This window comes from Canis aureus, chromosome 18 (assembly GCF_053574225.1).
Source record: "Canis aureus isolate CA01 chromosome 18, VMU_Caureus_v.1.0, whole genome shotgun sequence".
In the NCBI taxonomy this organism is placed as follows: domain Eukaryota; kingdom Metazoa; phylum Chordata; class Mammalia; order Carnivora; family Canidae; genus Canis; species Canis aureus.
Genome location: NC_135628.1, coordinates 51,446,090 through 51,469,450, shown reverse-complemented (window position 1 = coordinate 51,469,450; position 23,361 = coordinate 51,446,090). Strand labels below are relative to the sequence as shown.

The 23,361-nt window shown below is 35.6% G+C and overlaps 1 protein-coding gene across 7 annotated transcripts in view; it reads left to right on the top strand.

Moving 5' to 3' along the window:
• Window positions 1-23,361, top strand: part of GRM8 (glutamate metabotropic receptor 8) — a 736,117-nt gene that overhangs the window by 621,365 nt on the left and 91,391 nt on the right. Inside the window, exon 9 of one of the 7 annotated variants that reach the window (XM_077857200.1) lies at window positions 13,376-13,439. The exons of the other annotated variants lie outside the window; for them this stretch is intronic. Within the exon in view, the coding sequence (XP_077713326.1) occupies window positions 13,376-13,408 (33 nt within the window). The 3' untranslated portion in view covers window positions 13,409-13,439. The remainder of the gene's footprint in view (window positions 1-13,375; window positions 13,440-23,361) is intronic. 7 annotated transcript variants of the gene reach the window in all.

Genomic DNA, 23,361 nt, shown 5'->3' with positions numbered 1-23,361 from the left:
GCTAATAATATGGCATAGCATCCTGAGTTGGGTTTTGTTTTACTACTTTTGTAGTTTTGTTTTGTTTTGTTTTGTTTTCCTAAGGAAGTACAAGATGGAAGATGCTAGTAATAGTAATTATGGTGGACCAGGTAAAATAATGGAATATATATTTCAGTGTTTGGACAGATGGTAGGATCAGTAGATCATGTAATGATTCTGTCAGAGGGAGGAAAATTGACTAATAAAATTTTAGATGGAGCTGATTTTTGTATTGAAACTCACATTAAGGAGAGGAGTTGGAGAAGTTCTCCTAACTTCATTGGCCACTATAATAATTAGATTAAGGGCAGCCTGGCTGGCTCAGCGGTTTAGTGCTGCCTTCGGCCCAGGGCATGATCCTGGAGACTCAGGATTGAGTCCTAGGTTGGGCTCCCTGCATGGAGCCTGCTTCTTCTTCTGCCTGTGTCTCTGCCTCTCTCACTCTGTCTCTCTCATGAATACATAAATAAAATCTTTTAAAAAATAAAAAGAAAGAAAATAATTATTAAATTAAGTACAGGATTGTCATTTATTGATGTATTTTGTTAATATTTTTATTTAACAAATTTGGTAAATAGACACTTTATTTATCCTCACACTATCTTCACTCTATTCCTAAATACCATCAATCTTAGAATTGTTTAGTATAGTCTTCAAAACTGGAATGTTCATACTGCAGAATGGTGCTTATAGAATTATTGCAGTGATTATGCAGTGTTTTAGTTTTCATGAAGAAACCTTCAAGAAAGTAATCTATTCTCTATATAAGACCTAACTACTCATCATGCTGTGTTTTTATACAAAAAGGACATATTTGGACCAATAAATCTTATCTGTGGTATTTGTTTTTTTACATTGTACTCTTTGGTATTTTGCTGGCTCATTTCATTTCCATGCAGAGATTTCCGTTTATTTATTAATTCATTTATAAATAACAATAGCAGCTGACTGAACATACTTCTATTGTTTGAGATCTTGAGATGTAAACAAACATCTTTCTAAAATATATGAATCAAGAATGCAATAGTTTTATATAATTTTTTTCTCTATTATTTTCTACCTTTCCATTAAACAGATCAATGTTATTTGGGGGCTTTTTAAACCAGATGGAATATTGGCAATTCATTATAATTAGAAGCCTTGCTACTAACTCGATTTCTAGATAAAAAATCAATGACTTATATAATCACTAATATAGACTAAAAATTATACGGGTTTGAAAAACTTCACTGCCCAACATTTTTATGTTCTTTCATCTGAAAAAGAAGTTCAGTCATGTCTTTAAAAAATGGAGCAAAGGCAGAGCAGGATGTAAGTGTTGCTGCTGGTACATAAGTGCAGATTAGCCTTTCCCTCTGCAGCTTTCTATCTTGAGGTTAGATTTCAAGCAGCGATACATTTGTTGCTTTAGCTTTCCCAGATCATAAAATGATGTGTCTGTTGACGTGATTACAGATGTTGCTATTCAGTACTATCCAGAATTTCAAAGAAAAAACATAGTGTATCCAAATGCAAATAGGGCACATGTGACTTTCAGAGGTATTCAACTCACTACTATCCCACTAAAGCTATGCAACAGAAAAAGTGAGATTGAAATTTTCAGTTCCCATTGAAAATAATGGTTTATACTCCTACCACGTGGAGCCTTGAAACGTATCCTTAAACATTCCTGTACAATTGGAAGAATTCACCAAATCAGTTGAGCATTTTTAGCTCTGACTCTAAACACATTTCTCTGACTCTAGTCTCATTATAAGTTGTTTAGTCATTTAAATGGCATTGTAGAGGGAACCGAGGTCCAATCAGACGATTTGATCCATTCAAGAATTATCCAGCATGACAGAAATTGAGATGGGGTTTGAATCTCATTGAAGTTGAAACTCTTCAACTGGTGTGGAAATGACTAGCAGCTGACACTTGCTTCAAGATCAGTAGACTTACTAGACTTATCTTGCCTTTTCAACTCTGCAGCCCATTCCCTTGTGCACATTACTCATATCACTCACACACCGTGATTTGCTCTGGCAAAATGCATATAAAGTGCCTTGCATCAGTACCAGTCCCTCTTTTACTAACATGGCAACAGGGCATCTGAGCCTGGCTTTGTCACATCTAACTTGTGTTAGATTTTTTACTTATTTGCAGTCCTTGTGGCATTTGACCCTGAGCATTACCTGGTCTCACCTTGGTACAGCTGCCTTCGCTCTGCCTTAAGAATTCAAAGTTTTGTTCTTCCTAACATCCTATCAAGGAGGAAATCACCAGTGAGGCATTGCTGCAGTCTGATGCACTTGCCAGTCTGTCTAGAGATAGTGAATGTGATGGGATAAGATCCGTGATCTCTTCTTTAGGAGGTAGCCTCCCTGTAGGCAGCTAATTCATCAGGGCAAGGACAGAACTCTATTTTGTTTTTCTCTTTATATTTCTTCTTTATACTGTCCCCTAATTCCTCTATTAAAAATGATACCCATTATCATACCCATTTTTTGGTAATGTATTTTTATGGATTCTAAATAAAACTAAAAACCCCAATTAAGAAGTCTTTGCATTTATACCTAATTAGAGAAAGTAACTAAGGGCAATGCAAAGGAATTAATACACTCTTTAGAGGCAAAATACTTTTTTTGGAACAAAAAAACATGTTACAATTAGTCTTTCTTCTTTTTTTAATAGTCTCAAGGATGATTGATGTCTGCAAGACTGGAAGTTCTTTCTGAAAATGAGGAAAAGTTTCTAGCTAAAATTTATAAAAGTATGTACACCTTTTTTTTTTTTTTTTTTAAGGAGGACTGCTTTTCCACTGTAACTCTAGCTATATTGTCTTCCCTGAGACCTATTTTGAAGCTTTACAATCCAGGTGCCAATCTGAAAACCACGAAACAATAACTTTGTTTTTAACTGCTTGCCTCACTTTGAGAACTGAAATTATTCAAACATGCATCTGTTCTCATGAATAATTTTGTTTCATTGATACAAAGTGTTCTGTTTTTCATTGGAGTGACTTTAGACAAAAGGGGTTATTTCTCTAGCTGTGTGTATCTAACCCCAAAATAATTTATTACTTGGAGAAGTAAGGATAAGAAAGCACTCAAGCTATTTTTTTTTTTTTTTTTTTTTTGGCATTTCCAAGATGAGAACATGTTCACTTTTCAAGTGGATGTGTTTGGTTCCTTATAGACAGAGCCATTGTATTTTATTTTAGTATTCTGAGATATGACTTTTCCTTGGCATGTCCTTTTACAGCAAATCAAATTGCTTTTCATGGGCATTACCAAGTTTTAAGCAGAGAGGATTCAAATCTGGTGTTCAGAGTGGAATGCATTTCTCGAGAGCATTAGTATTCCACCCTTATTTTACCCTAAGAGGAATATAGTATCTAGGCATTTACAGCAGTACATATAAACAAATACCAAACATAAAAAGAAAGAAAACTACTAAAACTGAAAAATGTTAGCAAATTGATCATTTAATGATCTGAAGTGTCAGATACCAAAACTCTCAGAATAAATTATTTGCATTCAAATTAATGTAGTAATCAATTACAATAATTAGAAAAATTATAAACAATAAATTGATAACTTGAACAACTGATAAGGATATGGAACATAGCAAGTATAGTATATGCTGGTGTTTGTGATAATTATTCATTTCAATAATGGTCATAAATTCTACAGAGTGGTTTTGTGGGACCCAGGAAATTTAACAAAATCCCCTACCCCTGGACAAGCAGAGCAGGACTGACTCTATTTTGGCCTGCACCCCAGCAGTTCTTCAGGGTAGTTCTCTACCCCAGCACTAGTGGCCTTGTGCTGACCTGCTTATTACCTAGGGCACTGCCCCGCCCTAATCAAAGACCAGGACACACCCTAACCGGAAATTCGGCTCAGCGGACCAGCAGGACTGTGCAACTTTCTGCGTATCCCATTGGCCACTGGCCCCTATAAAGTGCTAAGCCTCTTAGTCTCGGGGTCCAAGTCCCTGCTCCACTGCGTCGGGTATACTTGGACCCAGGCTCGAGCTTGTAAATAAACCCTCGTGTGATTGTATCGGTGTCGGCTCCTTGGCGGTTTCTCGGATTCGCGATCTTGGGCACAACAGTTGATGTATGACGATTCTGGTCTATAGATGTTCCCAGCATCACGTAAGCGGATAGTAGTGAAGTAAGGTAAATCTAGCCAGACCCTGTTGGATTCCAACCTAGCTCTTAACCTGGACTATGAAGATCATCTCTTGGCCCAAAATATTCATATGAAGCTCCTTTCATTATTTGCAGGCTTGGCTTCTTCACATCTAGCTATGGACATCCTGTTTGCAACTTGGTTTAGTGTTTTGGGATTAAGCTTTAAATTGTACCTCCGCACTCTACTCACATGGACCAGATTAAGCTTCCTAAGAATCTATCAAGAACATAAATTGCATCTGTTTTGTTCTTTTTTTTTTCTTTTTTGTTTTTTTGCATCTGTTTTGTTCTATTGGCATTTGTGTTCTATATAATTTTATTTATGTTCATTTATGTTTATATTTGAGTTTTAGGTGTTTCCTTGAGCTTTGAGATTATAATTTATTCTAACTGCTCTTATCCCTTCAATTCTGAGTTACAGGCCACACATTATTTATTTCCATGATACTCCTCTAAAAATAAGACTGATCTGTGTCCACAATGTAATCTTTCTTCTTTCATTTATTCTGTTATTGTCAAAACAGGAAACAGAATTGTTTTAAAAAGTCAAATATTAACCATGCAATGCTCTTACAGTATTCTAAACAAAATTATATAATTCAGTGCCTTGAAAAATAACTCATATTAACAAAAAAGAGGAAGGCTAAAAAATCAGAAAAGAAACAAATGAAAAACTACATCTGAAGACTTAAAAATAATTTTAATTAACTCTCCTGTTTATTCTGATTTCCTCTTAAGCAGAGAACTATTTCTAGGTTGTGTTATACATATGGGCTTTGTCTTTTGTTCTTATTTTCTCCTATATCACTCTTTTGATTTATTCTGTAGTGGTTTCTTCAAAACTTAACTTTGATTTTTATCTACAATTTCTTTTTGATATTCTTATGTCTGCACCCATAGATTACTGATTACGGGGATGCAACTCTATCCCTTCAAACTTAAACCAGAAAGTTAAACATTTTTAGAAAGCTCCATTTGATTTAACTCATTTTAAGTTTTATTTGGGAAAATATGTGTGCCTGCTTATATAAATATAAAACATTGACAAATTATTATATATGTGCATACCCAAGATAAGCTTTGAAATTGGAAAAAAGAAATCAACCAAAGAGTACCATGAGATCTGGGAGCAGGGAAGGAACACCTTTTTCACATCACCTGTGGTTTGGTGAGTAATGAAACTAACTGCCCTGCCATTGGCAATCCAGAATGCATTCAGCCTCTATTTTGAGTTTATGTGTATTCTTATATTTTTATTGATAAGCTGTCATTGATTTGCTTCCCAGCTAGAGCCATAGTTACATGTGTACAATTTTCAGGAACATTATCACCTAACAAACCTCTGGAGATAGTGAAATAAGCTTGTGTGTTGGAATGCAGTGGAGTCATATTTCATATTGTAATCAATACAGTTGGGTTAGCTTCTATGAGCTTAATATGTGAATCTGAGTTCAGATTGCTAGGCCAGACTGGATGTATTAGAGAGTTCGTGTCATGGTTTGGAAGATAGACACACATTCTAATCCACGAAAAGCAAAGTGCTGCATTGAGACTCATTCATTTATATGATAAATTCACCTTTCATGGTTTCTTTTTATCAAACAAAATATTGTTTCAGGGACACAAGGTAACAAAGCTGACATTTTACTAGTTTATATCCATTTTTGAAATGACAAAAAAGATAAATTTTTAGAGCTGCATCATCAGTGTAGCAAGTGTACAGAGATCTCTGAATAATGGAAGCTATTTGACATTAAGCTATTTGTGTTTATTTAATTAATATCACCAAGAAGAAAACAGTCCATAGGATATGTCAGTCACACAGTAATGAGACTACAGCAGTGATATATGGGAGCTTTTGGAAAAATCCAGTGATTTTTTGGAAAAAAATCTGTGCAGAGAATGGAACATTTGAGATTTTTTCCAACAATGTGTCTGTTGTTTATTATAATTATTACAGAGTAGGAAATATAAAATATCATATCTCACTCAAGCAGGAAGAAAGGTATGTCAGATATATTTTGGGAAGAGGACTAGTGCAGGCAGAGTGACAGGCTGAGCAGGTAAATAAGTGGAAAGAGGAAGTAATGATGGTGGTTGGTGATGGTGCTCCCTATTCTAGGACTTCAATGTGTATTCATTTAATCAGTCCTTAAAAAATAAAACACTTGAGGGATGCCTGGGTGGCTCAGTTGGTTAAGAATCTGCCTTGTGGGGGATCCCTGGGTGGCTCAGAGGTTTGGTGCCTGCCTTTGGCCCAGGGCGCGATCCTGGAGTCCCAGGATTGAGTCCCACGTCGGGCTCCCGGCATGGAGCCTGCTTCCCTCTCCTCCTGTGTCTCTGCCTCTATCATAAATAAATAAATAAATAAATAAATAAATAAATAAATAAATCTTAAAAAAAAAAAAAAGAATCTGCCTTGGGATCAGGTCATGATCACAGGGTCTTGGGATGGACCCCTGCATTGGGCTGCTTCTCAGCAGGGAGCCTGCTTCTCCCTGCCCCTTCCCCTGCTTTTGTGTGCTCTCTCTCCGTCTATAAATAATTAAAATCTTTTAAAAAAGAGAAAAAAACCCATTTAAAGTAAGGTATCATTTTTTTCCACTGCAAAATAATTTTTGTTGATATCCCACCAACTGTACAATCTGCTCCTGACGTTAAGTTTCTTCTTCTTTTGCAATTCGGTCTTTCTTAATTAGGCCCATGAATACTTTCTTCTCCACAATCTAGAATCACCCATGGTCAAACTGGGAGGTGTTGTCGATGAATTTAAGGTCAATTGAAATAACATATTATTGACCTGCTTTCACGAATGGGGAAACTTAGACTCAGAGGAGTATGTTTAGTAAGTTTTAAAACAGAGACTTATTTATTTATTAAATATTCTATTTATTCATGAGAAACACAGAGAAAGGCAGAGGCATAGGCAGAGGGAGGAGCAGGCTCCTCTCAGGAAGCCTGATGTGGGACTGGGTCCCAGGACCCCGGGATCATGACCTGAGTTAAAGGCAGATGCTCAACCACTGAGTCACCCAGGTGCCCCTAAAACAGAAATTTAAATCCTGATCTGATTCCAAAACCTGATGTTCAATCTGATAATTTCAACATCTCTGCCATGTCTGATTCTTGTACTCATTCTGTCTCTTTAAGTTTTGTTGCCTTTTGGTATGCCTGGTAATATTTTCCTGATAGCTAGACAAGATGTGTTGGGTAAAAGTTGCTGCTGCTAATAGGCTTTTAGTATGTGGTGGTAAGGTGTGGGGAGGGGAAGCGATGTATGATTTCAGAATTAGTACTCAGTCATTTAATGAGCCTGTGCCTCTGGAATGTGAACTTCAAAGTATTTTTCAGTTTTGTTCTCCCTCCCCCCACCCGCCTCGTGACAAAATGGCTAGAGGGGGGCGGGGTTGGGTATTCCCCTTCCCCTAGGTCAGTTGGTTTCTGCTAATACCCCCAGTAGGTTAGACTCTAGTTAGCTAACCTGCTTGACAGTTTCACCTAGGGCAGGCTTTGTTAAAGAATACTCTGGTGGCACAGTTGGTTAAATATCTGATTCTTGATCTCCACTCAGGTCTTGATCTCCGGGTGGTAAATTCAGGCCCCACACTGGGCTCCAGGCTGCATGTGAAGTCTACTTAAAAACAAAAGAAAACAACCAGAGTACTTGGCATGAGAAGCATGAGAAGATTCTTCCCTGATATTTACTTTGAGAACCTAGTTAGGCTTCTGGAAATAAATCTGAGAAAATTATGGGGTCCACTAAGGCTGGGTGCCACTGAGTTTTAACTCTTAGAATTGTCCACCCTAAGCCTGTAGCAATTGCAGGTCAGGGTTCTCTACCCCAGCACTGGTTCCCAAGTTGATTTCTGCAAGGGAGTCTCTGGTCCTGTAAGCTGTAACTTTCTCTATTTGCCTTTTTGTCACTCCAGTCTCAGGAACAGGGCATGCCCTCTATGTCCTCACCTGTCTTAGAAGCATTTTTGATTTCTCAGTCTGTTCAGCTTTTCACATGTTGTTAGGATGGAGTAATAACTTCCAAATTCCTTACATGTAGAATGGAATAGTAGTATTTTGATGGCCAAAAATGGAAAGATGGTATTCTAGGCAGAGACAAAACAGGAGTAAATAGAAAAAGAAAGCCAAAATATATATTCAAGAAAAATGAATACAAAAATTGAATCAGGCATTTAATTCCTGAATATGCTTTTTATGTAACACTCTAAAGATAGATTGGGATAGAGGGTTTGAGGGCTTAACTAACGTTACCAATTTTTATTTTTGCTTTGTCAGTGAGAAGTCATTATAAGTTTCTACCAAGGAAGGAAACAAATAAAAGAGGATGTTTAGGATATCTTTATTTGGCCCTAATATATATGTGGAAGATGGATCAAAAGACAAAGGATGGCTAGTTGCAAGCCTTTTATGGTGGTCAGGAAATACCATCATGATAAATGACTTTGTAGGGCTAGACAAAACAATGGATGGGTAAATGAAAAAAAATTTACACTGTGGCTGATACTGGGTATGAAAATCAATTGGACAAAATTAGAGAAATCAAGGAGAAAATTCCTTAGGCCAGATGAGGAATACGGATTAGACATGATAAGCTTTGTTTCCCATGCTTTGTCGCTGTCTTAAAGCGCTTGGTCAGCAGGCCATTGGAAATGCACAAGTTGGCAAGAAACCAGCTCAGCATTGAAGTAGAGTAGTGAGCTGTTTGAAGCCAGGGGAAGGATGGGAGGACTTCTGATAGAGAAAGCCAAGTTGGAAAACATGAAGGATAAAACTTTGGGCACAGTTAAGGGAAGCAACAGAGAAGTAGAACCAACATTTATGCCACTAAGAGAAACAATAGTGATAGTATTCAAGATGTTAAGAAAGGAGGGTTTCAAAGAAGAGATGGGTTGAGGAGAGGTGATTGGATTTGAATGCTGATGTTTTCTCACACAGTGTTTAAGACGAGTGCATTGCAAAGGCTAGTTTGCATGGGGATGATAGTGCAGAGGGAATAAAACAGTGTTTGTACAAGATGAGTCAAGAAGGAAAAGAAAGAAGGAACACAGCAGCTAGAGAATACAACCATGTCACAGACTATTTTCAAGATCTGGGAGATCAGGGAATGTTTATAAAGTAATACAGTATTATATTACACTGTATTTTTCTATACTATATATTAAATTTAGTATTTTCTTATTTCCTCCCCCCTTTTGGTATCTATGATTACATCTGTAGTATCAGAATTAAAGCTCTGTATTTGAGTTTTTTCCTTTTGTTTTTTCCCCTACAATTTAGGCTTGCCAGCTATCTGTAAATTTTATTGGCTATTCCGTAAAAAAAACCTGTTCTTGGATGTTGGTTTTAATTAATTCACTATTATTCTGTCTTCTTGGTCTTTAATGTGTACTTTTATTTTTATTAATTCTCCTACTTTTCTTAGTCTTATGTTATTATTTTTGCCTAGCTTCTAGAGTTGAGTGCTGGGTTCATTTATTTTTATTATTTCTTATTTTATAATAAAAGCATTGAAGAATATGAATTTTTGTTTTAAATACAGAACACTGTATGCAATATTCTCATTATCTTTTACTTCTGAATTGCCCTAATTGCAGTTTTTGACTGCAATTGTTTTGACTTTTTGAAGGAAGTTATTGTTTAATTTCTAAGCAGTTCCATTTATGTTTATGACTTTATTTCCATTTACACTGGAAACTGTCATCAGAAAATGTGATCTAAACAAGGTCATCTTGTTTTATCACAATCTATTAAAAATTTATATATGATTCATTTTTAAGTTTTTATTTAAATTCTAATTAGCTAACATACAGTATTATATTATTTTCAGGTGTACAATGTAGTGATTCAATACATCCACACTACACTCAGTGCTCATCACAAGTGCATTCTTTAATCTTTAACCCATCCACCTGCCCACCTCCCCTCTGGTAACCATCAGTTTATATAGAATGAGCCCAAATGCCAATCAATAGATGAATGGATAAAGAAGATGTGCCCCCCCTCCACACACACACAATGGAATTTTATTCAGTCATCAAAAAGAATGAAATCATGTCATTTGCAATGACATGGTTAGAACAGCTAGAGAGTATTATGCTAAGTGAAATGTCAGTCAGAGAAAGATGAATACCATATGATTTCACTCATATGTGGAATTTAAGAAACAAAACAAACGAGCAAAGAGAAAAGAAGAGAGAGACACAAACCAAGAAAGAGACTCTTAACTATAGAGAACAAACTGAGGGTTCATTTTTAAATACATGTTCTCTGAGCTCTAGAATTTATCAATTTATCACTTTTCTAACATTTCTTTTTCTTGTTGCTTGCTTTGTTGCTTGTAAAAGCACATGCAAGTTATATTTTCATTGAACATGGGGGTTTGGAATTCAGATGATTATAATTGGTTTTTTTTTGGTTTACATTGTACATCCTTTAAAGCTTAATATTTGTATACTAGATTTACTCACATTTCTGTAGATTTCTCATTTGCTTCAATAGTTGAGGGGACACCTTTTATATTATGGCTTCCTCTCTGAACTTCCCAAGTTTGCTTTAATTTTCAGCAGATGATTACATATTCAAACAAAAGTTTTCCAATTAAGTATATTTTAAAATGTTATGTTTTCTCAGTAATGATATATCTAATAAAATTTTCCTCTTGTCCTCAAATTTGAAAGAAAACTTTGCAGGTTATTATGTCATCATAAAAGTTTCTTCTAAAAAATATATGTTTTTATTCTGCAGTTGTGTTGTGGTAGAAATGTTTGAGATCATCCTCATTTTTAGTTTTAACTAGGTAACCATTTTTAGTCTTGTTTGATTTGTTGGGCTTTTCTTTAATCTTGTCCCTCTCTCCCAAAAGGTTTATGTTTTATCGTGTTTCTTGCATTAATTTCCCTTCCAGTCTATTCACACAGAGGTCTCTTGAGCAGAGAAATGTTTTCCTTCCTCATTCCTTTGATTATATTTTAGCATAACAATTGTTTTGGTTTCCCGTGTAGATATATTAGTTATCTATAATTTTTGCATACTGTCTTCTATTGTCTTCCATATTTTCTAACATTGTTTCTGTCTCTGTACTTTTTTTCCTCGATGATTTGAGAAGCTTTACAAGTTTGGTCTCTATGTCAATAATTTTGTGCAAACTGTCCCTTTTACATCAGTGTACCTTGTATGGATTTTCAGTTGGTATTTCATTTTTAGGTCTCTCCTTATCTGTTTCTTATCCACTTTTCTTTTCTTTTTGGTACACAGGATTTTTAAAAGTCCATCGGTTCTCTAAGGTTTATTTGGAAAACAACATCTCCTCAAATGTGCCTACATTCAGTGCAATGTTCCTTGATATGTTTTACTTTGTATTTCTAAATAACCTGTTTACATTAGTTTCTACTTCTTTTTTTTTCTGCTGTGCCAGTTTATTGACTTCTTGCTATGGGATGGAATGAATTATTTCCTTTATACTTGTCATCTGCCATTTACACTTCCTGTCCTACCATCTTCCCAATATAGATGCACATAATGTACATATGAGTTATGCACTTTCCCGGAAAAATTTTTTGTTGCCCTTGTAGCTAATAATCATCACTTTGAAATTGTTTGGCTGCTTAGTGTTTTGGGTTTTTTTTTTTTTTGGTTTGTGTTGCTTTTTAAATACTAAAGACCAATTCACTCCCAAACTTTTCTCCAGAGGACATCTGGTTAGCTATATTTAAGTTCTTGGAGACATCCTTCCAGCTTCTGTAATTTAGATTGGTATCCAAGCGTACAGCATAGCTTGCATCCCAGAATCTCCTTTTACTATAATTCTGGGGATTTTCTTCACATCTCTTTTGTATTGCATCTCCTGTTTTCTGTAATCCAACTGCCCCTCCTTCATTTATTATTTTGTTTGGGTATAGCACATCAACCCATAGCTGCTGCTGCTTCTTTTTAAGATTTTATTTATTTATTTGAGGGAGAGCGAGCATGTACAGGTACACACATGAGCAGGGGGAGGGGCAGAATGAGAAGGAGAGGAAGAAGCAGACTCCACCTGAGCAAGGAGCACAATGTGAGCTCAGTTCAATCCCAGGATCCTGGGATCATGACCTGAGCTGAAGGTAGACACACAACCAACTGAGCCACACAGCCACACAGGTGCCTCCTACCCATAGCACTTGAGGCTGAAAATGGAAGTTAGAAATTTTAAACTTGTGTATATAAAAATATCTTCACTTTGACATTATGCTAAACAACATGTTATCAAAATCTAGATTGGAAATCGTTTTACTTTAGAATTTGAAGGCACTACTTCATTTATTTTCTTGGATCTTAGACCATTCTGATCCTTAGATTCTTTGTAAATTTTTCACTTTTCCTTTTTTTTTTTTCCCCATCTTTAGAATCTTTTAAGACTTCCTGTTTGTCCTCATTATTCTGAAACTCCACAGGATATATCCTAGTTATGTGTATATTTTATTTATTATGCTGGGAACTCAGTAGGACCTTTTAATCTAGGATTCCATATCATTTCCTTCTGGGAAAATGTTTTTTTTGAAACCCCAACTCCCCATTTTCTTTTCCTGGGATTCTTATTTAGGTCTTGGGCTTCCTAGACTAATCCTTTAATCCTCTCCTGATTTCTTTCTCTATGTCTTTTTGATCACTTTCTTGGAGATTACTTCAACCTTCTAGTTCTTTTATTGGCTTCCATTTCTAAAATCATAATTCAGTATTATAATTAATTCTATTATCTATAATTATCATTAATCATAAATAATTATAATGAATGTAAGTATATTTTTATAATAATAATTATAATTGATGTATAAGAGTTCTTTTGTGCTCTCTGAATTTTCCTTTATTTATATAAACAGCTTCTTGTTTTAGGCATGCATTTAAAAAAGTTGCTGAAGCTGGGCAGCCCCGGTGGTCCAGTGGTTTGGTGCCACCTTCAGCCTGGGTGTGATCCTGGAGACCCGGGATTGAGTCCCGCATCGGGCTCCCTGCATGGAGCCTGCTTCTCCCTCTGCCTGTGTCTCTGCCTCTCTCTCTCTCTCTCTTTCTGTCATGAATAAATAAATAAAAAAAATTGCTGAAGCTATTAATTTTTAGATGGCTTTCTTTCTAGGCATAGCCTCTCTTTACTGAAATATTTTTTTTCCTATTTGTTTGATTTAGTGTCTATTTTGCATGGCAGAAAATCTTTTGTGACCAGTGATCCTTGGATTCCACTCAATTAAAGGTACATTAAAAAGCTGATTGAAAACTCTCTGCACGTGGTTGTATTTCTTGATAATGGACATCACTTGGGAAATCACCTAAGTGTCAGGATGTTTAGATCTTTAGATCTTTTCTTTTAGGCTGATGAGTCTAAAAATCTCCCAAAGATGAATATTTTAATCCTCTGCTTGGAGGATGTAAACTAGGCTGTTAATACTCTGTGAGCCAAGTAGGGGAAGGGGACTGGAAATCTCACAATTCAATATTCGTGCTTCCACTTGCCATGACTACTTTTAATGTGGTACTGGACCCACTGTGCCAGGTGTCTTGCATCCAAGAGACCCTATGTTTCACCTTTTCTAGAGAGTAAATCCCTAGTCTTCTGCCAGGTTGAGGGAAAGAAAGTAGCCCAGCTTCACAAACATCAAATATTTGATCACATGATTTTAGTGTTTAATTCTAATCCCTTCTAAATGGGCTCTTTGTGTGCATAAATGTTGCTTCATTTATTTTTATATTCCTAGTACACACCCTGTTGATTATACTGTTATTACAATTCATATTTTAAATAAATGAATAAATTATTACTTAATACATTGAAGAAACCCTTAGCTAGTTATGGCTGGCTAGAAATGTTTCTTTTGATGTCATAGAGCTCCTTTTCTTATATTGTTGCCTTAATTCAGATACATTGCATGTCACTTCTGTATTAGAATAAGCATGTCTTAATATCATGTAGGCCTTTCCTAACAAGTTTCAGACAATTCAATTTTTATGTCTGCTGTGGTTCAGAGTTCACATTCTAAACAATTCTTTACATTGCATTTTACTAGCTGGAGCTACCATTTAGTCCTATTTATTGTAGCACAGATACAAACAATTCTGGAAAACATTAAAGTATGTCTTTGTGAGTCATAGTCCCCAAAATGCCATCCATAGTTTCCTATTCTACTATTCAATTTTTCTTTCATTTCTGTTCTTTTCTGCTTGGTCACTTTGCTCATGCTGAATCCAAGTGAGCTCTGTCTTAATCTCTCTCAATCTTCCTGTTCTATACCACACTTTGCAAGAAGAACCTTTCCCCTCTAGGTTTGGGACTGAAAGGCAACCTCAGGTTCTCTCCATTTTTCAGAAATCATTTATTTTTATAGTGTGTCTCAGTTGTGATAGCTCTATTCCTCTCTGGCTGCAGCAGCCTTTTTTGTTGGTGTTTAGCAGTTTCACATCTATCTCTATGAGGGTAGAATATAGGAGCCCTAAGAATTCAATATGGAATAGAAAATTTTTTAAAACTGGTATTTTCTGTTTTTAATTCAAATAAAGTATAATATTTTACATATATTCATTTGGGATTATGTTATATATATACCTTTCAGACAGGAAGGGTACCGTGTAGGTACTTTGAATAATACTAAGCTGATAAAATGAACTTTATGATGCTCTTCTTTGGAATAAAATAGAAGAATCCTTGCTGGAGAGGACACTTTTCTGTAATGATTCTGAGGGGACAGGAATCAGTAGGATAAAACATAGTCAAACTATGAAACAACTGTTTGTCTTATCCTAAGGTCTTTGTGTTGGCCTGGGGTGAAGAAATCCTTTAAATTACTACTTTTTTTTTTTTTTTTTTTTACTCTTCTTTCTCAATCTGGTTTAGACTCACCTTTTCTTTTCTATTTCCAATAAACTGACTGCCGTGGTCTCACTCGCTCATCTCTTGTTCTTGTCTAAGCCTTCTCCTATCTAGGTGACATGCTCCTTCCACCCAGAGTATTATTTCAAATACCTTATACCTACTCTCCTGCCTCCTATCTCCTCTGCTTCCTATTCTGGATGTTTATTCAATTTTCCTTTTTTAACTGTCTATCATGTGTCATGTACTGGTATGAGAGGTAAAATTGTAGAGGTAATAAAATTCTGTGATTGAGTTTGTGGCTTCAGGCCTCCATTATTTAATAACTGTAATGTGGGGTCAGTTACCTATTGCTTTGTGACTCCTTAAACAAAATGGGATATCTAACTCAGCATCATTTAAGCATTTAATGTTAATTGCTTAGGATGGTTCTGGCACATAGTATGCCCTCAGTAAATGTTAGCTACCACTGTCAGACCACCACCATCATCATCATCATCACTTTAAAAAAATATTTATTTATTTTAGTGAGAAAGAGAGATAGAGAGCACGAGCGGGAGGGGCAGAAGGAGAGGGAAAGAAAAAACCCTAAGCAGGCTCCATGCCCAGTATGGAGTCTGACACAGAACTCAATCCCACAACCCTGAGATCAGGAGTTGGATGCTTAATGGACTGAGCCACCCAGGCACCGCATCATCATCATCCTTTTATGTTTTGTTTGCTGAACAATATAAAGTGGCTTACCATGGAAAATATTCATTTCAAATCCTTCTGTCTATCTTTTCACATTCTGAAGGTATTTCCTTCCTGTAACATTCCATGGATGGAGTTAAATGTACATTGACTGATATGGGCCAAGATCAAAATGGAAAAGCATTTTGCACTGAACATCTATTATGTTGTTTAGAATATCACAAAATGGTTTATAATGAATTATCTTAGTTTCTGCATGCATTAATAATCAGCTTAGTGTAGGAAAAAGAAAAAATGTAAATAATTAAAAGGAATATTCTACAAGCTTACAAAATTGCCCATAGAGAGCCTATTTTCATATTATTTACTTCTACTTATTATTAGCAAAGAACGATCTGCTTAATTGAATTTAGTCATCACAAAGTACTGGCATAATGTATTTAATGTAGATATTTACATATGACATGTAAGTCATATTTTAAGATATTGCTAACTTTTAAATTAATAATATGAATGCTTTTAAATAATATTCAGAAAAAGAGCTAACATACCAAATCATCTTGAGAAGTTAAAATTGTCATTTATAGTAAACATTCAGATGAGTTAATCCTACATGAGAAGAAACCTAAGAAAATTATTTGAAACTAATTTTGGTTATCTAGAATAGAATTATAAACATAGTATCGCAGTCATAGCTCAATGGCTTATGATTAAAAATAACTACTCCATAGAATTCATATAAAAACTTTTATCACAAATTTAAAATTAAGAAAAAAAATTACTCAACACTATTGCTCTAAATACCACCCATAAGCACTGTGTTGGAATGAAATTCTATCATAAGGTTTGACCATCTTGTTTATCCCAAGTATTGTGGGTCTGACTTCTTATACTCTTCCCTGAATCCACCCATCCCACAATATGCATGCCAACATATACACTTAAAATTGCCTCTCTTGGGAATACCTGGCTGGCTTAGTGGTTGAATGTCTACCTTTGGATCAAGTCTTGTCCCGGGGTCCTAGGGATCTAGTCTCACATCAGGCTCTCCACAGGGAACCTGCTTCTCCTTCTGGCTATGTCTCTGCCTCTCTCCCTCTGTGTCTCTCATGAATAAATAAATAAAATCTTTTTTAAAATGCCACTCTCTCTAAGCTCAAGGCCAAAGGCAGAAGGCACACTCCTGAAGGGTTTTCTCTGCATAGAGTTGGGTGAAAGATGGTCATCTCATGTGGTAGTTACCAGGAATTTAAATTAAGAGCTGATATTGTGGGAAAATAAAAGCAAGAAATAGCAGATCTGGATGAAATCCAGAGATGGTGGCTTTTTACTTATTGCTTCTGACATAATTTTTGGACAGCAACTATAATTATAGGTAGAGAGCAGGGACATTCTTCCCAGTGCTGTCTCACCATAAATTTGGATATATATGGAGTTTCTGTCTTTCACATTTTCTGTTCACAAAACACTTTCACAGATACTAACTTGTTAGATCTTTTCAATATCCCTGTGAGGTATGTGTCAGAGTGCAAAATTTCCCCAAGTTATCTTTTTAAATTAGTGTGTGTGTGTGTGTATATATATATATATTTATTATATATATATACATATATATATATAAATAAATTAAATTTACTATTCAAATCTGCCTACTGCCTGAAGCCACATCTACTCAAAACACTAAATAGAGTAATGATAATCACTGGTGTGTTTGTCAAACATTCTATGTATTTATCAGTATGTATTTCAAACATTGACTTCCTATTGAATCCTAGGTATTAAAACAGGTAAAGAAAAGTAAAAAATAATCTGTCCCTGAGATTACTGGGCTCTCTAGTTGGGAAATGGGCACATCAACAAATAATTATAATATAATGCCAAAGATTTATGATAAAATACATAATGAAACACAAATACAGAGGAGAAACATACCTACCTGCCTAGTATAGGGTACATCAGAGAAGACTTCACAGAAAAGCTGAATTTTCTCTCATAAGAGTAAGCAGGGACTCTCAGTTTTCAAATCCTATCCTCATGAAATTTTATCTTTGGACATCACTGACCATTTCCTCATTCCTGAAATTCTCTCTTTGGTGTCATGGACCTTGGACTATATTCTTCCCTAGTTTCCATCTGGTCATGTTTTTTCGTCCTCCTTTAGTGATCTTCCTGAGTCTGCTCTTTAAAATTTACTCTTTCCAGGGCCCCATTTGTGCTTCCCTTCACTCTATCACTGTTTCTGTTTCTGTGGATGAGAATTTGCTAATAAATAGTCATGATCTCAATTGTCTTGAACATGATTGTGCCTCTGAAATCTTTACCTCCTGCAAACCTGACTCATGAATATAGCTCAAGTGTCCATCTGAGTTGTGAGTTTCTTGGCTTGGAAGCCTCACTGGGACTTTGAGCTGATAGAGAACCATGACATGATCTACTTTTTAAAACTGTGGTTCTCTTGGGTGCCTCTATTCAATGAAAGGCACCATTACCTGTTCACTGTTCTTTCACTCCTTCTTCCTTCCTTCAACAAATATTTACTAATACCTATTGGGGGTTAGTCACCACAATTGGCTCTGGGATGCAACAGTAGAAAAACAGACTTGGCTCTTACTCTTCTGCAGAAAATAAATTTTTATTTGGTGCTTAGCAAAGTATGGCTTACTGATTACATATGTTAGAATCACAGGAAGAAGGGCTTTTAAAAATCCCAACCTGAGGTTCCTTCCCAGACTTAATGAATTATAATCTTTAAGAACTGGGTTCCAGGGATCTGTATTTTGAGTAAACCCATTATGTAATTTTGAGGAACATAACCTAACCTTTATAAAACCATTTATTTAAAAAAAAAAGAAAATCAAATAAATACATAATTATATACTGTAAAGTATCACTGAAATACAAGGTACTGTGTGAGTGTCTGATAGGGAAGTAGGGAGGATTGATACAATGGTTAGCCATTCCCTGGGAGTTAGGGGCAAAATCCTGTAAGGCCTGTTGCCGGTGGTTGATTAGACATGAGGAGTGGAAGTCAGCAAATGCTAAGGATGACTCTCAAATCAAAAGTCTGGATGCCATTGTTTGATTCCTCTCTATTTTCTTTAATGTATATCAAATCCATCCCATCTTCTTCATCACTGCTCCTAACAGAGTTCCCAGACTCTAGTCTTGCCAGGAATTATAAAATGTGCCCTCTAATTCTTACTCATGCTTCTATATCACTCTCTTCTCTGATCTGTCACCACAGTGATCCCCTAAATAAATAATTATACACATACATACATAAAGCTATAATACCATATTTTGCTTAAAATCCTTTAGTCACTCATCACTTTCTGTGGCCTGGACAGTAAAGTCTGAAAACCTATTGCTGTTTCCAAAGTTCCCCCTGTCCACTGCATGCTCAGATTCCTGTCACCATCACCTTTCACCTGGAATTCTACATCAGTGTGACTAGCCTGTCTGGAGTCTTAGGCTCTGTCAGTCTTCTCTCTACAGTTCACGGATTTTTCTAAACCATGAAACTCACCACCTCTATCATTGTTATAATCCTTCAGAGGATCCCCTTGACCACCTGTAAGACAGCATCCAAACCCCTCTCAGTGGCTTATAATGACCTTCCTTCCTTCCTTCCATCCTTCCTTCCTTCGTTCCTTCCTTCCTTCCTTCCTTCTTTTCTCTCTTTTTTCTCTTTTCTCCCCCCCTTCTCTTCTTTTCTTTTCCTTTCTTTTCTTTCCTGGTGACCTCTTGCCATCCTCTTTCCTGGGTTATCTCCTCCACATCCATTGGGCTACTGTTCACATACCTGTGAAGCCTAGGCTGGATGGCCCTGCTGGATGCTCCTATAGCAGCACCATTTCCTAACTCCTTTCTAGGGAGTCTCATACTGAAGTATAACAGGCTCTTTGCCTATCTCTTTCCCCACCTACACTGTCTCTGGTGGTCAAGAACCATGTCTTGGTCACTGATAAATCCCTACATTGAAACTTGTGTCTTGAATGGTGAGTATGCAACTTTTTTTTTTTTTTTTAAGATTTTATTTATTTATCCATGAGAGACACAGAGAGAGAGAAAGAGAGGCGGAGACACAGGCAGAGGGAGAAGCAGGATCCATGCGGAGAGCCCTACATGGGACTCGATCCCGGGACTCCAAGATCATGCCCTGGGCTGAAGGTGGCGCTAAACCACTGAGCCACCTGGGCTGCCCTGCAGCATGTTTTTTACATGCCAAATAATACTGATTATTTATCCTTCCTGAATGTATCAAGTTAAATAGTTTGCATATTTTTAAAAGAACAGCTTTATTTAAATAATCCACATTTGCCCATAAAATTTTCCCCTTTAAAGTGTGTAATTCAGTATTTTCCAGTATATTCAGAGTTGTGCATCCATCTCCCTCATCTAATTTTAGGCCATTACCTAAGAAATCCTGTACCATTGAGCACACACTTGTGTTCCCTTCTCTTCTTAGGCCCTGGCAGTCACCAATCTATTGTCTGTTTTTGCCTTTGCCTGTTGTGTATATTTCATATAAAATGAAATCACACAATATGTGGTATTTGTGACTAACTTTTCTCACTTCACAAATTCTCACAGTTCATCCATTTTAGAGCATATATTAGAACTTATTCTTTTAAATTTATTTTTAACACTTTATTCCTTTTACTTACTTTTAATATTTGTATAGATACAGCACATTTTATTTATCCATTTATCAGTTAATGGACATTTGGGTTGTTCCTGCTTTTTGGCTATTATAAATAATCCTCCTAGAAACATTAATATACAGATTTTTTTTTGAACAAATGTCTTTAGTTTTCTTGGACTGGAATTATTTAGAAGTAGAACTGCTAGGTCATATGGTAACTCTATGTTTAACTTTTCAAGGAACTGCCAAACTATTTTCCAAAATAACTGTACCATTTTACATTCCCACCAGCAATATAAAGAGTGTTAATTTTTTTTAAGATTTTATTTATTCATGAGAGACAGACAGAGAGGCAGAGACATAGGCAAAGGGAGAAGTAGGCTCCCTGTGGGAGCTCTATACAGGACTCGATCCCGGGACACTGGGATCATGACCTGAGCCAAAGGCAGATGCTCAATCACTGAGCCACTCAGGCATCCCAAGAGTGTTAATTTTTTCACATCTTCAATAACACTTGATTATTATTATAATCATCTTAGTGAATCCTGTGTTTTTTATTTGCATTTGCCTGATGACTAATGATGTTGGGCATTTTTGATACATCATCTTTGGACAAATGTCTCTTCAATTCATTTTTATTTGGGTTATTTGCCTTTTAACCGTTTTCTAAGAGTTTTTAAAATATATGTCATCTATATATGTTTATTATATATACTATATGTGTGTGTATATATATATTATGGATACAAATTCTTATCAGATACATGATTTGGAAATAATTATGCCCACTCTGTGGGTTGTCTTTTCACTCTTCTAATGGTACCTGTTGAGTCACAAAAGGAGTTAATATTGATAAAGTTGAATTCATCTATTTTTATTTTGTTTCTTATGTTTTTGGTGTCATGTGTTGTCCCAGCACCAGTTGTTGAAAAGACTATTTTTTCTTCATTGTATTTGCTTGAGAGACTTGTCAAAAATCAATTGACCATACATGTGAGAGGTTATTTCTGGGCTCTTAATTTTATTTCATTGATTTGTCTATCTTTATACCAGTATCATGCTGTCTTGATTGCTACAGCTTTGTAGTAAGTTTTAAAATCAGAAGTGGGGAAAAATAAAACAAGAGGAAATCAGAGAGAGAGACAAACCATAAGAGAATCTTAATTATAGGAAACAAACTGAAGGTTGCTGGAGGGCAGGTAACTGGTGATGGACATTAAGGAGGGGACAGGATGTAATGAGCCCTGGGTATTATATAAGACTGATGAGGGCACCTGGGTGGCTCAGTGGTTTAGTGCTTGCCTTTGGCCCAGGGCATGATCCTGGGGTCCTGGGATCGAGTCCCACATCGGGCTCCCTGCATGGAGCCTGCTTTTCCCTCTGCCTGTGTCTCTTTCTCTCTCTCTGTGTCTCTCATGGATAAATAACTAAAATCCTAAAAAAAAAAAAAAATTGATGAATCACTGAACTCTACCTCTGAAACTAATAATACACTAATAATATATTATATATTAATTAATTGAATATACTATATGTTAATTAATTGGATTTTAAAAACATAAACAACAAAAAAGAAATAAAAAATAAAATCAGAAGTATGAATTCTCCAACTTTGTTTTCACTCTCAAGATTGTTTTGCCTATTCTGGGTCCCTGACATTTCCATCTGAATTTTAGAATCAGTTTGTTGATTTCTGCAAAGAAGCCAGGTGGGATTTTGATAGGGATTACGTTGTATCAGTCAATTAATTTAGGGACTGTTTCCATTTTAGCAGTATACATCTTCTTATCCATTAACATGGGGTTTCTTTTCACTTATTTAGACCTCTCATTTTTTAAATGATATAGGTTTTAGTGAAAAAAATCTTGCACTTAAGTTTATTTGTAAATATTTTATTTTTTTGATGCTAAAATTTCCTTAACTTTAAGTTGTCCTCTAAGTAGGAGAAGTCTGCATTTTAAAAGTTATATAGGTAATATTAGATAAAGTCAGGGCTTTATTATGGGGATCATCTCACAGGCACATATTAGGCTTTCAAAGAACACTAAAATTGCTTTGAATAGGAATAGAAAGCTGTGCATGACCCAAAGGAATGGATGAATATTAAGGAAGCAATATTTATTCTTAAAAGAATATTTATACTAGTATACTGAGAAACTTTATTTGAGTCACAGTATCAAATTAACTGTACAACATGTATTCACTCATATGTGAATCATAATTTACAATATATACCAAAATTTGACATTTTATTTAGTTTTTATTTTTATTTTTTTTAATTAGGCTCCATGCCCAGTGTGGAGCCTAATGTGGGGCTTGAACTCAAGACCTTGAGATCAAGACCTGAGCTGATTAAAAGTTGGATGCTTAACTGACTAAGCGACTCAGACTTCCCAAATTTTGACATTTTAAATAATTAATGGTAATTGGTGCACTTGTTAAATCTATTGATTGTTTCAAAATAAATGAGTAAAGCTCTTTAAAAACACCTAGTTTCACTGAAAATGTTTAGATGTACAATACGGCATTATATAAGTCAGATGGAGGGTTAGGTGTTTGAATACTGGGGTGGCAAACTAGTCACCAAAATGATTATCGATACTGTGATTTATAGAGCAGAATGAAAGAGGTGATTATGATTAGTTATCAGTTATCTGTTAGTATTTAAAATGTTTCCACATGTAGGGTAATCACACCAGTGAAGATACCACTTACTATGTGGGGAAAATATTGTAATTAAGATATTACATTGAGTAAAAATTTTGTAATGAATACTGGAAATGATTATTATGGGTCCTTGAATTGGAAAACTTTCCTGTAATCTTTTTTTCCAAGAGCTACTAAAACTATACAGAAGAAAATTGTTCTATAAAAATAAGATCTACTTAAAGAGTTTATGAACAATTACTCTAGGCAGATTGGTCTGGAAAGATTAAAGGTTAAACCATAGAAGCACAATCACTGAGAAAATTT